Here is a 16175-nt window from a genome sequence, read left to right as displayed (position 1 = left end):
ACTGCGAGTGGGACGGCTAGCCGCATTAGCCCCGCTAGCTATCTAGCAACCAAGCAATGTTCTTAATTACAGAAGTGTTAGAACTGGTTAGAATGACGTAGCATTTTTCTTTATGAAGCTTAACCTGTGCGTTTTGTGTTTTTGCGTCTTACTTTCATTACAATAAAGGATTTGCACTCATTCAGTAAATTTGTGGATGTATTGTTGATTGATTTGCACCTTATGTTGGGAATGGATGTGTACATCAGTAGCTATAGCACTAGGGCTTACTATCTATAATTTTAACATGCAGATAGATATTTGCAGTGCTGCTGCTTTTGCCTGAATGTGTGAGCAACCAATGACCTTGAGCGACCGCTCCCTGCTAATGTTGATTGACAGGGGGTCTTACCATTTTGAAAAAGTCTAATTATGAAAGCGAGTTCAGAAATAAAAACACCATTCGGAAATAAGTTGTTCGGAAAAATGTCATTATGAAATAAAATATAATCACGTTATTGTGAAAAGGACAAGCATGAGGTGACAATAATTATTTTGATATAAAATTAAGTATTTAATTATTGACCAATAGAATTATTTATTTATATAATTATATATTTATTTATTTCATTTTGGCACGTTTAGTCCTCCGTAAAATAATCCATCTAAACATGAAAATCACCTAATTAAGAAAAATTAACAGCTTGTTAAAGTTCTGGGGTTGCAACTCTCGTTGGAGCGAAAACCAGCATGCACTGGGTTCCCCCAGGACTGGACGTTGGGAAACACTGATATAAGTGCTTTCAATGTATTCTTATTAGATAATGGATTTATTATCAGTTTGGCACTGAGGTAAGTCCCAGTAAGTAATTTATTTTTAAAATGTGTTTCTTGTCTAACACATCGTGATTCTATTGTCAGTAGAGACAAACTGCCTGATACTGAGAGCTGTGAACAAGCTGGTGCACGTCGCACTTCTGTAGAAATTTCCAAACCATTTTTTAAAGACTGTGTCCTGATCTTCAAGAAGTGTAACCTATGAGTACCTATATTTGCCGATTGGGGATTGTGCTGTGGTGGGAGATTCCTAAATCTCTGATTGGTTTACCACGTATCTGCATTTCAGTGGAAGTGGACCAATAGTGGGGTTTTCTGTGGTACTTACTTTTGTTTTCAGCATTGATGGCTACTGAGATAAAGTGTGACCAACAGTGGAAGCTTTATAATGTTCTTTAATATAAATCTGTGTGGGAGTGTAAATGTACAAGTATGGCAAGGCAGCTTGAGTCAGGCAGTAGGGAGTGGACTATAGCTGCTATTTCCTATAACAGTCCTGCTCTCCTCCCTCTATCTCATGGCAGGATGATGCACTGGGCCAGACGCATCGAGCAGGAGATGGACAGAGTTCTGCAGCATGCCACTGGAGCTCAGCATCTGAAAGGGGTGAGTTTTCTCTGCCACATTTTCTTTTTGCATTTTTCTGTTCCCCAGCTGCTACGGGTAGCCAAAGGCCAGTTGTAAAACTTCTAGCGATGTCAAGAAAAATTTGGCAGCAGCTGCCTGCATGTCTAGTTCTGGAGAGCTGCGGGGTCTGCTGGCTTTTGTAGGGATGAATTACACTCATAAAGCCACATTACGTCAGAAATATCTATGCATGCCATTAAAAATGTCTCATTAACATCTAAGGACATTTAATCAGACAGGTTGATCTGTGCTTTTTCATTCAAGAAAATGCCTGCAGCGGAAACCAGTGTACACTGGGGTGCCTCAGATTTGAGAATCTTGGCTTTATGGGATTCTACCTCTGAGGGGGAGCATAACTAAGGTGCTAGTCACCTGTGGTTCTAGTAGATCTCAAAGTACTCCTCTGGGGTGTGTTCAGTGCCACCAAAATGTTGAATGAATGATTTAAATGAACATGAGACCATTTTGTGATCTTCCATTTTAATGGACACTGCATTTTTAATTTAACGGGACATGCTGCCTATTGAAAAAGGCCTTTGTTTGTGGCTGCTTATTTCTGTGGATCTTCATAAGTGGCATCTTCCTATTTCGTTAATATAACAGGATGAGGTGAAACCGAAAGACTCGCGGTTCTGCCTGCAAGAGATGCACTCTTCAATATTTCAGTCTATGAGCAGGACAGCCACTCTGGAGCTCCCCCTGCTGTTAGGAACTGAGATCTGGGATCTGGGCTCATATGCTAGTCTGACAGATGGCTTGGCAGTGCGTGAATAAGAACTGTGAGGCTGGGTGGTGAGAGCCTTGTGTTTGTTTTTAATTCAGGTTCAGGCGGTTCTGGAGGAGTATTTCACGCATATTGCTAGAGCAGGCATTTTGAATGTGCGTTTCTGGAGGGTTGTTGGCAGATGCTAAGGTGCTTATTCTGATGGCTCGTTGTTGTTGGAAATATATGACCAATGCATTTCCAGAGATTGCTGAGTATGCTTTAAAATATCCACCTGTATAAATGGGCACAATGTAAAATGTGACCAGGTTAAATTTTGCTTGAAGTGGTGCACCTGAAAAGCAAATAGGTAATGTAATATTCCATGTACGTTAGCACATTATATTAATGCATTACATTGTAAAATTGCCATAGTCAAGAGGGAGTGGTTAATGGATGGTTTGTTGCTATAATAACTCACAACTTGAGTGGAAATAAAGCACCCAAGTGTTTATATTGCTGCATAAATTCAGCAATGACTTCTGAGATAAGTATGAGCTTCAGCAGCTTATTTAACTGTTGGTTGGCAAGCATGATATCAATGTGACGATTACTGAATTACTCTCAATTGGTTCTTTATTGGAAAGAGTGTCTCTGCTAAGCAGCATCCTTCTGAATGCCTACTCGCAAACCAGTTGGGGGGCGTGGGGGCTTGTGTATATGGCTTGAGAGTTGGCTGCCCTCCAGGCTGCACCACAAATCTCACCACATGTCTTACCATTTGCCACATTTTTACTAAAGCAGTATTTGTGGAACCGTAGTCTTAAAGATGTACTTAAGACCAAATAGTTATCTGAATGCTATCCTTCCAAAAACCTAATGCTTTTTTCTTATTGCATTAAAATCGATGTCACAATGAACAAATGATGGACCTTCAAGTGAGGTACAAATTGCTTGAATGAAGGAAATTATAAACTATTCTACGAACTGTTCATAATATTTATAGGTGCGATATGTCAAAATGTATGAGTATATAATTATATTTAGATATTTAAAGATATTTTAGATATTTGGTTAATTCATTATAAAATCTTTAATATTCTATGCAACTCTTGCGTTTTATGCTATTAATAATGATGTATGCCAAAAGAGATGGCTTAGTTGCATAAGTGCATTTAGCAATGTTACATGTACTCACTGTTCATGGAATGTTGTTAGCCAGCACACTTGAGCTTGTACAGTAGGGAAACAGAATAAATTGAAGCACTTCTCTCCCATCATAATAATAATAGTGATATGTGCCGGCTGGACCTTCTGCTTGTTCAGTCAAAAGAGACCCAGTTGAAGGTCACCCTACATAAATGACTAGTAATCTGAGCCAATCAGATTATTTGTTTTGGTAAACCGTGTTCATCCAGGGCCTTTACTGCTTTATTGGCACTGTTGCCAATTCTACTAAGGCCATTAATTAATTCTATTAAGCCACTTTGGGCTTCATTTTTGCAAGGTTGCTGGAGGCTTGAGTAGTCCCTCTGGCCTTGATACTGTATGTCACAGTTTGATTGTGCAGGACAGGTAGTCCTTGGCATTTGGACAACTGAATTTGTACACGCTAGTTTGTGGTCTAGTGTATTTTTGTTTGAAATTAGGTCACTTGGCTGTTTTCTTTTTTAAATACCTTTTATAGAACCTACTTTTTTATTTCCCGTAATATTGAGTTCCCAATCATTTTTGTAGTTCAGTCCTATTTCTTCAACATCTTCCAACTGAGAGAACAGGTTGGCTTGGTGAGTTTGTTTGCTGCTGTAGAATATAATGTCTTTGATCATCATGTGTAAACATTACAGTACATGCACATCTTTTGCTGTTGCTCATGTTTTGTGTCTGCATAAAAATGTATGGTGTATTGCACTGAAAATGCATTCTGTATCAGTTTGTCACTTTTGTGCAATCATCCTAATTTTATTGAAAGTGTCCCCTGGGATTAAAGGATTGCTCTAATCTGTGGAAATGATGCTGAAATTCTCCAGCATATACATATCGTACATACTTTATATCAAAAAAGCATATCTTTCTCAAAATCATCAAATATCATGAGACATTTTTGTTGGGAAAAGTAGGCTGCTGTTATGTTACTTAATACAATGCTGTAGCCCTTTTCAGACAGTTAGAGGAATCAGTTGCTACAAACAACAAAAAAAGGCACATTGCTGATTCCTGTTTATATACATGACATGATTTGTTTGTACGCGTCATTGTGCTTGTTGATTGTACTTGCTACTTATACTTGCAATTTGCATACAGTAGCTTAACTTTGTTTTCCGGTGGTGATTTAATTTTGTACAGCCCAAATCCGTTTAAAATTATAAAATCTATTTTGTATGTATAATTGCTGTTCATGTATTTAATGCAGAGGGAAATACAATTTTCACATGTAGTTGTTTGGCCATAAGTTGAAAGTCCTTTGTTTGAAAATGGCAAGTTTAAATTGTTAATAGAGTAAACTGGAAAAATAAATTTTACTGGCTTCTAGAGAAATGATGCAAAATGAAAACAATGAAAATGAAGAATGAAGAAATGGATAGGCGTATCAGAAAAAGCCTTTTGGGGAAAATAACTTGTCTTGGAAAAAATCAAAAGATTAATCTGAAGATGGCTTAGGGCCACAACATGATCTGGATTCAGTTCTAGACCATGGAGGGCAATAGTGAAATGCATAAATGTGCATTGTGTGCACATTTGTCATTGTGTACCTAATAAAATGTTGCTAAATCTTAAAAGCTGCTTGCTGAATAATATCCCATCTGCATATGCATATGTAATACCTAGAACTGTTATTGAAATCACACTTTTGTGTAAACTGCTGTATAAAAATGTTGATGTAAAAATTTTTTTTTTTTTTTTTTTACATTTGGGACCTGTACCTGTGAATTATAATGTTGTGCCATTGGTTAGGTTATTCAGAAAATAGTTACATAGTACATCTCCTGTGCTGAGATTTTATATTTATATTATCCTCATTGCAGAATTGGGCACTGGCAAAGTGAACACACATTTATGCGGTATTGCTACTCATTTGAATGTTGACATTTGAATGTATGAGCCCACAATAAGGGAACATTAATAACCAGTGGTGAAATGGCTTGTTACTTTGAAAGTAACGCCATCTAAAAGTTATGATTTCTCACTAACTTATCCAGCTTTAAGTAAGGTTCTGAGATTACTATCTAGCAATGGTTTTGACAAACTAGCCTCCATTTTCTATGATATACATGTAGCTAGGCTATGTTTAAATGGCATTAGTATATACTCTGTATTCTGAAATAATGAATAATATAGGAAAAATAATGTCTTTGGGTATCTGAACCACTGAGGTCCCATCTCCTTAACGGCAGAGGCAAGGATTGATCAAGGGATCAAGGGAAGCTTTGTGTGATCTGTACTGTTACTGTATATGGAGAAGAGCAGTCACTCTGTGATGGTGGGAGGTAGATGGGGTATGCTGACATACCACGGCAATTTACATCTAATATGCTGCTGCTCATGTTTATTCAATGAGCAGAACCACAGCAGTGGTTCTATTTTGTGCTGTGCTTGCACTTTCTAAATGATACTATACAGCAATGCGCGTTTATTCTGTCAGGCCATTTTCAGCAAATGGAAAAAAAAACAATTTACAGTGCTGCTAGGTGACATGTCAATAAAAGGCATTTCAGTCTCTCAATTGAAATGAATCTCTTTACGAAGCCAATTTCTTTGGCTGAAGCAGATGTGCCTGGTGATGAGCTGAAGCAGCAGCAGGAAGCTAGCGCAGATGGCGTACTTGGAGCCTTTAACTGGGTATTGACTGACTGGGTATCAGGGAGCACGGAAGGTCATGGGAAGGTCGGCTTTGTGAATGGAATAGTAAAACTGGGTAGTGGGATGTTTTTGTGGTGAAACTGCGGCAAAATTTCTATCCCAAAATGAATAAAAACTTCTTACAAATGTTAAGGATGCATTCGGCAAGCGCACATTTTTGTTTGTAAGTTCGTAAGACTAATAGATTTGTTTGGTTGTGAGTCACCATGTATGGGCCCTTGTTCCTCTATGGGCTAAATGGCTGCTCAAAGAAGATCTGCTGATCTAATATCCAGGTTTTCCTGGATGTGAGAAATCATGACATTATGAGCTGAAAGATGAAACCATTCCTAGCTGAGCCCTCTTAAATCCAAGACATTTTATGATGGTTATTCCTTACAGAATCTTTATTTATACATTGAAATCGGCCACCTAAGCATGTGTTGTCCCAGAGGTTTGGGCAGCCAGTGCAACTGGCTCAGGCCGATTGCAGGAACTAGATGGACAGGCAGGACTATTGCTGTGTGCATTGCTCCTCAGGACATCTGGCTACATTGTGCATGGCCACTATCAGTAGCTTATTCTCTCCTGATAGTAAGGTGCATGACCTAAGTGGATGTGCCACTCAATAGATGTACACTGATCACATTGCTGAATAAGATTTTGACTGCCTAATTTCCACAGAATGAATTCAGTGAAGCTGATTTGTGTGTATTCATTTCTCTTAGTCAAAAGAGTATTATGCCAGCTACCAAATGTGTCTTTTCCCACTCCTTAGCTACTGTAAATTATTCTTCTATTTGGTCATATGACCAAAAAAATATTCCTGCGGCCAACACCCCTGAAACAGCAACGCATTTACGAGACCAGAAGCGCTTGGGAACATTCACATTAAATCACATCCATATTAAAACCTCCACTGGGCTGTGTCTGAAACAGGACTTTTTAATGCTTGGTTTCCTCCACAGTTGTACAGTGAGAAGAGAAGGCAGTTCAGCGTGATGCGGAATGTGCCCAGAGAACTGGTGCAGAGGGTCGCCAAAAACATCGACAGACTGCTGGCTAAAAAACGGCAAGCGCTCGAGGTAAGAGGAGCGAATGTCTCAAGAGGGAGGGAGTACTCGCGTGTATAAATAGCCTGTCGGGTAGTTGCATGCCCAGACGAAAGAAGTAAGAAGAAGGACAAGAGAAGTAATAAAATGACTGAAATGGGACAGCGGGGATTTGAAGAAGATATGTTCTGTGCAGACACTGTGCGTTTGAAGTGCGATTTACTTCCACAGAGACTGTGTGTGAGTAAGTGCCCTACAGTGTGGACAAAATGTGGAATGGAGAGCAATTTGTCAGCCTTAATTCACTGTGTCTACAACCGACTAGCTTTGACCTCACAAACCTTTAACCTCTAACCCCCAAAACCTACAACTGATGTGTATAAATCTAAATGCCTGCTGTCTGCAGCCAGCATCTCTTGGTATTTCTGGATTTCTGACCTTTGACCTCTGATCTCTGTGTTTGCAGAGGCTGGCCAGGGAGGCGGAAAGGCTTCAGAAGGAGCACTCCTGGCAGGATGGCATCAAGGCAAGCCTGCCCTGTCTGGCCTCCCAAATTCCGTGGCCCTGTTGGAGAGCAGGACATCCAGCAGTGCTTGCCATAAGCCCTCTCTCACAACGAGGTCTCAGTACCTCATCAGAAAAAAAAACAACCACTAGGAGATGGTTTGGGAACTGGTGTTGTAATTCAGAGGTTGCAGGTTTGATTCTGCGGTGAGGCACTGCCCGCATACCTCTGTACTGCAATAACAGTTAATGTGCTCCATTAAGCAGCTGATGGTGGTGAAAGGCAGTTCTAGGTCACACGCACCCTCTGTCTCTGTCTGGTGACCTTTGCACTGCAGGGGCGCCCAGGCTTGGTGACAGCATGCCTATGTCAGACCCCCAGCTGCCTGGGAATCATCTTCACCCTTTCACTGGGACCAGCTTTGTTTGTTCAACCTTCATCATTTATCATTTCATCACTTACTGAACAAAATTCACACTTTTTTTGTGTTTTTCATTACAGGAGCGTGACATGGAATATTATGACTCCAAGGCAGAGCTGGATTACGTAAGTGCTGTGTGTTCTTGTATTCTGGTATATGTTCTTGTGTCTCTATTGTGTAGCTGCAGAAGCTTGACTAACATGAGCTGGTTTGTGTATTTATCTGTGTGTGCTCGCACGCACATGGATTTTGTGTGTATGTTTCCACAGTCAGAGGATGGGGAGAACCCGTACTCCCTAAAGTTAGAGTTTGTAGAAGACCCCAACTTCAAAAACAAGGTCAACTACTCCTACACAGCAGTGCAGATCCCAACAGACATCTATAAGGGATGTAAGTATTATAATAATAATGCATTTATTTTAGTGTAGCTAATGACACTCCTTCTGGAGGCAAAACATCACTGTACAAAGTGCTTTGGAGTCTTAAAGTAAGACGTACCATGTCGATCAGGCCACTAAAGAGATTACTGTGATATGCTCACACACAGGGGCACTGCAGGATTCAGCCTGAATCCTGTTGCAGTGCAGAGATGTTATATCACAGCAGAACACAGTGTGCATTTCTAGGGCAGCTTAGAGATGTGATGTGTGGACAGGCCCTTGTCATACAGGTCTGCTTAGGGCAAGGTTTGAAAGGATAAAGAAGTTGTAACATTCTCAGGTTGTTACTGTCATGGGTGTGTTGAATTGCTGGGTAAACCAATTCTCTGAAATTCAGGAGCTCATCAGAATCTTTTTTGCAAAGGCAGCACCTCGGGACATAGCTCCAAATTTGATAAACGCATGTGCTCATGGGGAAAATGGTTATACCTCTCTCAAAGTAAACAGGAAAAAAAACACCGAAGAAAATATATGACCCAATGAATATTAAGAAGCCCAAGATTTTCAACAGTAGATGTGCAAGTAGAGGGAAAAGGGAAGTGGAAATGAGCAGGAGGACCATCACATAGAAAGAAGTTAGGTGACTTTTTGGTCATTGTAATAGTTTGAAGTGCCATTGGTAGATTTTTTAACTCCCCCTGGGGTGCTGTTGTTGCAATACAACTGCCAACTGCCAAACCACCCTCTTTTGAAGCAGGGCTTACTTTGGAAAACCTGGGAATGTTTCTGCTGTGTTGTGTGAAGTTGTGTTAGTGGGCCAGTAGGGGGCAGCCCTCCCTCTGGAATGAACTGAGAATTTATGCTGTTGTGCAGTGCTGTTGGAGAGCTTAAACTGGCCTGCTGTGGTCATTAAGGATCCCATGGTGACCAAATCCCCACTCTGATCACCTAATCATCCCACAGTATCATTAGATATTGTGCTTTCCTCATAACAACAGATATTTACTGAGTGTTCTGGCGCACACTGGCCGGTGTGCAACATTCAGTCAGTAGCAAGAGATGCATTATACATTATTTCTCCTGCATGTGTCCCATCCCTGTAATCACGCTGAGCTGGGACGTGACTGTGACCAGTGACCTAGTTGATCGGGGTCTGAATCAGCAAATTAATGAAACAACTGCCACCGTTTCGTAGCTCCTCTGATTCTGAACGAGCTCAGCTGGACACAGGCGCTGGAGAAAGTCTTCATCGACAATAGCCGCGAGGATCCCTCGCTCTTGTGGCAAGCATTTGGCAGTGCCACTGGGGTCACCAGGTATTACCCAGGTATGTTACGCTGCTGCCAGAACCTGCATCACCTATGACATCTTCCTCCTTTCCAGCACACTGCAATGTCTTCATGTCATGTAGAAACAGGAGCACTGGAATGGTTAAGCTCACTAGAGCCAATGAGATGTATTACAGAAAAGTTATTTTTGCAGAAATCCCAGTGACAGTGGGGAGGATATGAGCTCAGTGACTCTTTGTTCCTAACATTACATTTATAGAAGTGCTTTACATAAGTGGGAAAACAATGTTGTCACACTGCAATTGCCTTTAAAAAGAACTGCTGAAACTAATTTCTCAAGTGTGATTCTGTGTTTCCCTTCTCCAGCCTCACCTTGGAGAGCACCGGATAAGATCGACTTGTATGACGTACGAAGAAGACTGTGGTAAATTGAACATAAAATATGACACGACAGGCTCTTATACAGCACTGTTCATGCCAACTTCCCAGGGCACTTTGTAAGAAAGTAAAAAAATGAAATCTTTAGTGTGTGCATCATTTAAGCTTGTTTTTTGGGTTTACAGGCTCTCTCTCTCTCTCTTTGATTAAGTGTGTTCAGCCAAGACATGATCATCATAAGGGAGAAAATGGGGTTATTATACACCTACTTGACAGACACTATTGCCCAGTTCCTATTGTGCTGCCTTGTGAAGAGTAATTCATTTTATTTCCTCAGGTATATCCAGGGGGCGTCCTCCCCCAAAGACATGATCATCCTGGTTGACGTGTGAGTTCTCTGAAGCCTGTCCCTGCAACTGCCGGTCATGGGACAAATTATCGTTGTTTGTGATGAAAGACAACATTCTGGTGACAGTCGCACATCCGGATCATGCTGTTCAGCTACTGAATTGCATGGTTTAGCACCTACAGCGCTGATTAAGGCAGCTGAGCTTGTGTGAGAGGTGGTTTTCTTTTTTTAAAGGAACCCCATCGCTTCACCTTTTCAGCAGCAGTGCATCTCTGGGGAGATGCTATTTTAGTATCGCCTTGCTTCTGAGCTTACTTCTGCAGTGGAAGCTTCCCTTTTTATTGTAATTTCAGCAGACCTCTTGTTTGCCACATTTGTGTGCACGCAAGTGTGTTTCTGTGTGTGTGTGCGTGCATGTGTGTACCTGTGTGTGTGTGCGGGCACATATGTTTCCGTGTGCGTGTGAGCGTTACATTTTTTGTGTATGTTTTCAGGAGTGGTAGTGTGAGCGGCCTCACTCTGAAGCTGATCAAGGCATCGGTGGTGGAGATGTTGGACACGCTGTCAGACGATGACTATGTCAATGTTGCGAGAGTGAGTAGCTAGGATATGGGGTGCCAGTGTGCCGGAGAGTAGCTGGGATATGGGGTGCCAGTGTGCCTGAGAGTAGCTAGGATGTGAGGTCCCAGTGTGCCTCTGTGTGCCACTGAGTGATCATGGCATGAGTTTGTTGTTGAAATAAAGGTGTTTTTAAATTAAGATTCTCTGCCTTTCTCTCCCTCTTTCTCTTTTTATCTCTTTCTCTTATCTCTCATTTCTCTGTCCACCTATGTCTCAGTTCAATGAGAAATCAGAGGTGGTGGTTCCCTGCTTCAAGCACTTGGTCCAGGCTAATGTACGCAACAAGAAGATCTTTAAGGAGGCGGTGCAGCACATGTCGGCTAAAGGCACCACCGACTACAAGTCAGGCTTCCACTTCGCCTTCCAACAGCTGCTCAACGTAAGTTACATTTTCTGCCAATTATACATTACAGAATATAGCATATAAGGATATGTTTGTAAGTAGATAAATCTTTTATTGCCCATTGTAGTTATTTTTGAAGTTAATCACTATGGATATATTGGAAACATAATTTTGCACTGTCAGAAACATCTTGTTACTTATTTTTAATTTACATCTTATTTAATTTTAAGTCAGTGTGCATGTTTTAAAGTTATATCCTGGGGAGAGGAAATACATTTGAATGGTTCACACTTGTTTAATGAACATATGTTAACAAAATTGTGTGGGTTTGGTGGTTTCTTCATTTTATATATTTTATTGTAAACCATATGAACTATGTAGTATAGCAAGTAGAATCTGATTAACCATGATTCAAAACAATATTTTTTATAATGATTAACAAAAATCAACAAATGATCACATTACCGTGGCTTATCATGCATTTACATTGTCAGAAGAATTTTACCTCGGTGTCCTGCAGGGCACCTGTTCATGCCCTTGCAACACAGCAAACGTTTTTGTTGTTCATTCTGAAATTGAGAGAGGGACGTTTCATTCTTTTAAAACGCACTTTTTCTCTCTCTCTCTCTCTCTCTCTCTCTCTCCCCCTCCCCATTCCTTTACCATCCTGGCCTACAGGACACAAATGTCCCCCGTGCTCACTGTAACAAGATAATCATGCTGTTTACTGATGGAGGTGAGGACCGTGCACAGGATATATTTGAGTATTACAACTGGCCCAACAAGACGGTAAGTGCCTCGCATGGTTTTCACCCTGCACAGTGTGTGATTGCATGGTGACCCCAGAGAGGTTATGTTTGGGTGAACATGCAGATTTATACTAAAATTAGTCAGTTTTGTTTTTTTATCTGAGCTATTTACTCACCATCTGTGGCCTCTTATGTAATTTATTGTCCATTGTGGTGCACAGGATGAACCTCTGAGGTAACTTTGAGTTTAGAGGGTTTCATGCTTTCTACACCTGTTTCTTTCCCTTAGCGAAGTTTTATAATGTGACATATAACAAACCATCCTTTTCCCTGACCTTCTTCTGCTTCATGTTTTTATTTCTCTTTGTTATTCTCTCCCCCTCCCCAGGTGCGAGTCTTTACATTCTCTGTTGGGCAGCACAACTATGATGTCACCCCTTTGCAGTGGATTGCTTGTGCCAATAAAGGTGTGTTTATTGAGGGGGCATGTGTGTGTGTGCAGATATAGAATTCCATGATATACTCTGCCCTCCCTTTTTTCTCTGTCGTATTTCACATTAATAGCACCAAACATTCTGGGAATATTGCCACCTCCAAACCAGTGGATTTACCCTGTCAGGTTCCTTTTACACCGGCAACTAGGGCTGGGTGATATGGCTAAATTATCATATTGTGATATTTTTCGCTATGACGGTATTTGATGGTTTTTGGTTTTCTGATGTACTGTAAACATGACAATTATTTGAAATATAAGCCTATTGTAACTATAGAAAAATAAGGATCAATCAAATATTTATAATATGTATTTGTAATTTGCAAATTTGCATTTGTAATATGCAATTGCAAGCCTACAACTTTGAATTGTGTTCAAAGTAGAAATGTTTTTTTGGGGTAACTAAAAAATGATGGCATGCAAAATAAGAAAAATGTTAATGCCATGTTCACCATTCACCATATTTAAAAAAATATGTACATGGTGAAGCAATACATGCCTTGTCAAAATCATCTGAAATCATCTTTACAGTATGTCTTGTCTGGAGAGTAAGTCCTCTCTGGTTATTTTTGAGAAAATATGGGACAGACAAGTAAAATCTGTAATGTATAGCCAGCATTGCTGATCATTGGAAAGCGATAGACTGTTGAGATCTTTTTTAAAAATAACAAAATAGGATGTATGTCACACATTGTTAAGAACAAGTGTAATGGAAATGTTAGAGGGTGTGCTGAGGCTCCTTTCAGAGACCATTAAACTACAGCAAAATTGAGCATAAATCCAGAGAGGCAGTCTTAGGCAAAATGGGTCTGCTTGGGTTGAAGTGGAACCCTTTCAGACTTGAGGCATCACAGTACAGCAAGCTAGTAAAATGACATATTTTCACCTGTGTAAGGAGTTTCTCTCCGCTGCTCTCCCTCCTCCTGCTTTAGGCTATTACTTTGAGATTCGGTCCATCTGTGCCATCAGAACCAACACCCAGGTGAGTGACCCCCTCACTGCGCATTACTCTTCATTACCACCATCGCTGCACACAATGAAAGGCATGACCCACTGTGGCTCTTCATATTTGATCACCACCGCACATAGCAGACAATCACAGTCCGAGATTTACCAGGGAACAATGAAGCAGAGGCATTTTACCCCCAGCGTGTGAGAGAAGGGTCTGGCATTCATCTCACACTCAGCCTGATGGCCAGCATGCAACATGTAGTCCTGCGCCACATTGTTTATTGTTTCTTTTATATACCTGGAAGCAGCGAGTAATGTCTACTGGATGTAGTTATCCAAAAATGTGAGGCAATTGCTATGTGTATTAGGAGTCATTCTATTGTGTTGTATCTTCGTGTGACCAGGAATACCTGGATGTTCTGGGACGTCCCATGGTGCTGGCGGGGAACAAGGCCAAGCAGGTGCAGTGGACCAACGTCTACCAGGACGCCTTGGTGAGGACGACCATAAAAACCTCCCACAACTAACCTCCTGTGTCTATAACAGAATTCTTAAGAGAGGAGAGATGCTGTCATCTTCTGAAAACCTTTCTATAATCATATATTATAGATAGTCTGTTAATGAGTGCCAAGACAGGGGAGTTTCCATCCAAACCTAGCAGAAAGTATCTTTATAGAATCCAATTGAAGCATTCTTATTTTCAGTTGAAATGATTTAAACACTGATTTCTTATGCTGGACTCATTACAGGGACTGGGCTTGGTGGTTACTGGAACAATGCCGGTTTTCAACCTTACTGTGGAAGGAAACTCACAGGTAAAACAGGAGACATCAGTGGGTCAAACAGACCTGCTTATGGCTGCTTGGCTAAAGTTGTGCATGTCACTTCAATCATTACCGATAGTAGGCAAATCTGATCAGCCAATCAGAGGTTATTTATGTGACAAATTTAGAAAGAAGAATAGGTACAATATGGTTATTTATATTTTACCCATGTCCTTTAGATGTAGCTGTACAGTATATCCGAAATAAAGGTGCAGCACCTTTTTTATTCTGGCATGGAGGTTAGCTGCACATAAAAACACTCTAACAGGCAACCAGTTGAGGCGTGATTAGTAGGCTAATAATTCATAATTCTATTAATGTCACCCTTGAGTAGATAACATTCTAGGTTATGAACTTTCTAATAGATTGTACAAAAATGGAGATCATCAACTTTAGGTGAGGTGTACCCTAACTAAATATCCACACATATTACTGTGTAAACATGTAGCAAGCGTCATAGGTTCTGTTGTATTCTGTTATATTAAATAGAGCTTACAGCCACCCTCCTAATTGTCATATTCAAAAGTCAGATGAAAGGGGTGCCATTTTAAACCACATATATTTGGTCAGCCACACCCACCCACCTGCCCCGCTTGCCTGTTCCGCCCATATATGTATGGCCTGTTAAGCTCTTTAGGAGGTCTTAACAGTAAATATCAGTAGTTACATCTTGAAATAGTAATGCAGGTAAATAGTATGTTATTGGTTACAGTATGTGAGTGTGTTTTGTGTTCTTTGTGTTTTGCTTACTAGAACCAGTTGATCCTGGGAGTGATGGGAGTGGATGTTCATCTGGATGAGATCAAGAGGCTGACACCAAGGTACAATGTAGGTACATCTCATCACATATCTACAGTGCTGTTTCTTTGTGAGCTAGTGTAACTGGCTATGCTGGCTTCCTTTTAGTGTTACCTTAATCAAAATACTAATTACCCATTTAATTTAGAATGTCCGCATGGTATGCTTTAACGTTAGATCTCATTGACGATCACCAATATTTATATTACAGTGTTTACCTTGGTAGCCTAGCGAGGGAGCTTACTTCTGCCATTGTTTAAGTTACCCCTTTTTATGTGAACCTATTTCTATAGTTAGCCTGTAGAAAGCCATCTTTCTAGCTAACACATAAAAAAAAATATTTTTTAAATCTCTTCATGGAACTTATGTCAATCAAAACGTTAATCCTGTCTTTCTCACAGACTAGTAATCCTTGCAAGAGTTGTATAAGAAATACAACTTTACACAATCTCTACATTAACTTTTATTGTTTTTCTTTCGAGTTTGCTTAGCATAGCTAGAATTACCAGATAGGTCATCAGATAATGAAATGTGGTTTCAGCTCCAGCGAACAGCATTTGTGCAAACTCAGAAATTACTTCTTTTAGTGTAGTGCTGTTGCTTGATGCTAATAGATGTATCTGCTTATCTTATAGCTGGGTGCTAATGGCTATGTCTTTGCCATTGATCCAAATGGCTATGTCCTCCTGCATCCTAACCTGCAAGCAAAGGTGAGAAACCCTTGACCAGTAACTTTGCACCAGTAAATGTGACTGGAATTTATTGTAACCATTTTGGTCAATGTAAGTAAGTTTAAACGTAATTTGTTTGTATGGGTGAGATTGTTTTTCATACTATCCATTCATAAAACTGGATGTACTTAGTGATGTAATATAGTTCCTAGACTTTGCTCAAAGGTAAAAACTGATTGCCAGGAATTTGAACCTGCGGCCTCCAGGGTATTGCAACCAGTAGCTTGAAGGTTTGATTCCTGGTGGCGTGCTGCATTTGTAGCTTTGAGCTGGGTATGTGACATGAGGTAGATTCAGCAGATACC

At 40.4% G+C, this 16175-nt stretch overlaps 1 protein-coding gene across 4 annotated transcripts in view; it reads left to right on the top strand.

Moving 5' to 3' along the window:
- Positions 1-16175, top strand: part of LOC135237128 (voltage-dependent calcium channel subunit alpha-2/delta-2-like) — a 36540-nt gene that overhangs the window by 4470 nt on the left and 15895 nt on the right. For all 4 annotated transcript variants that reach the window (XR_010324756.1, XM_064303903.1, XM_064303902.1 and 1 more), the window contains exons 2-18: positions 1341-1422; positions 6955-7071; positions 7505-7564; positions 8045-8089; positions 8234-8354; positions 9540-9671; positions 10000-10057; positions 10349-10399; positions 10855-10954; positions 11199-11360; positions 12003-12113; positions 12462-12540; positions 13499-13548; positions 13922-14011; positions 14267-14332; positions 15095-15169; positions 15775-15849. Coding sequence is in view for 3 of the 4 variants with exons in the window: in XM_064303903.1 (XP_064159973.1) it covers positions 1341-1422; positions 6955-7071; positions 7505-7564; positions 8045-8089; positions 8234-8354; positions 9540-9671; positions 10000-10057; positions 10349-10399; positions 10855-10954; positions 11199-11360; positions 12003-12113; positions 12462-12540; positions 13499-13548; positions 13922-14011; positions 14267-14332; positions 15095-15169; positions 15775-15849 (1474 nt within the window). In the remaining variant the exon portion in view is untranslated. The remainder of the gene's footprint in view (positions 1-1340; positions 1423-6954; positions 7072-7504; positions 7565-8044; positions 8090-8233; positions 8355-9539; positions 9672-9999; positions 10058-10348; positions 10400-10854; positions 10955-11198; positions 11361-12002; positions 12114-12461; positions 12541-13498; positions 13549-13921; positions 14012-14266; positions 14333-15094; positions 15170-15774; positions 15850-16175) is intronic.

The sequence above is a fragment of the Anguilla rostrata genome, chromosome 13, assembly GCF_018555375.3.
Source record: "Anguilla rostrata isolate EN2019 chromosome 13, ASM1855537v3, whole genome shotgun sequence".
NCBI classification, from domain to species: Eukaryota; Metazoa; Chordata; class Actinopteri; order Anguilliformes; family Anguillidae; genus Anguilla; species Anguilla rostrata.
The sequence above is the reverse complement of the archived record's forward strand: the minus strand, read 5'-3'. Positions and strand labels throughout refer to the sequence as shown.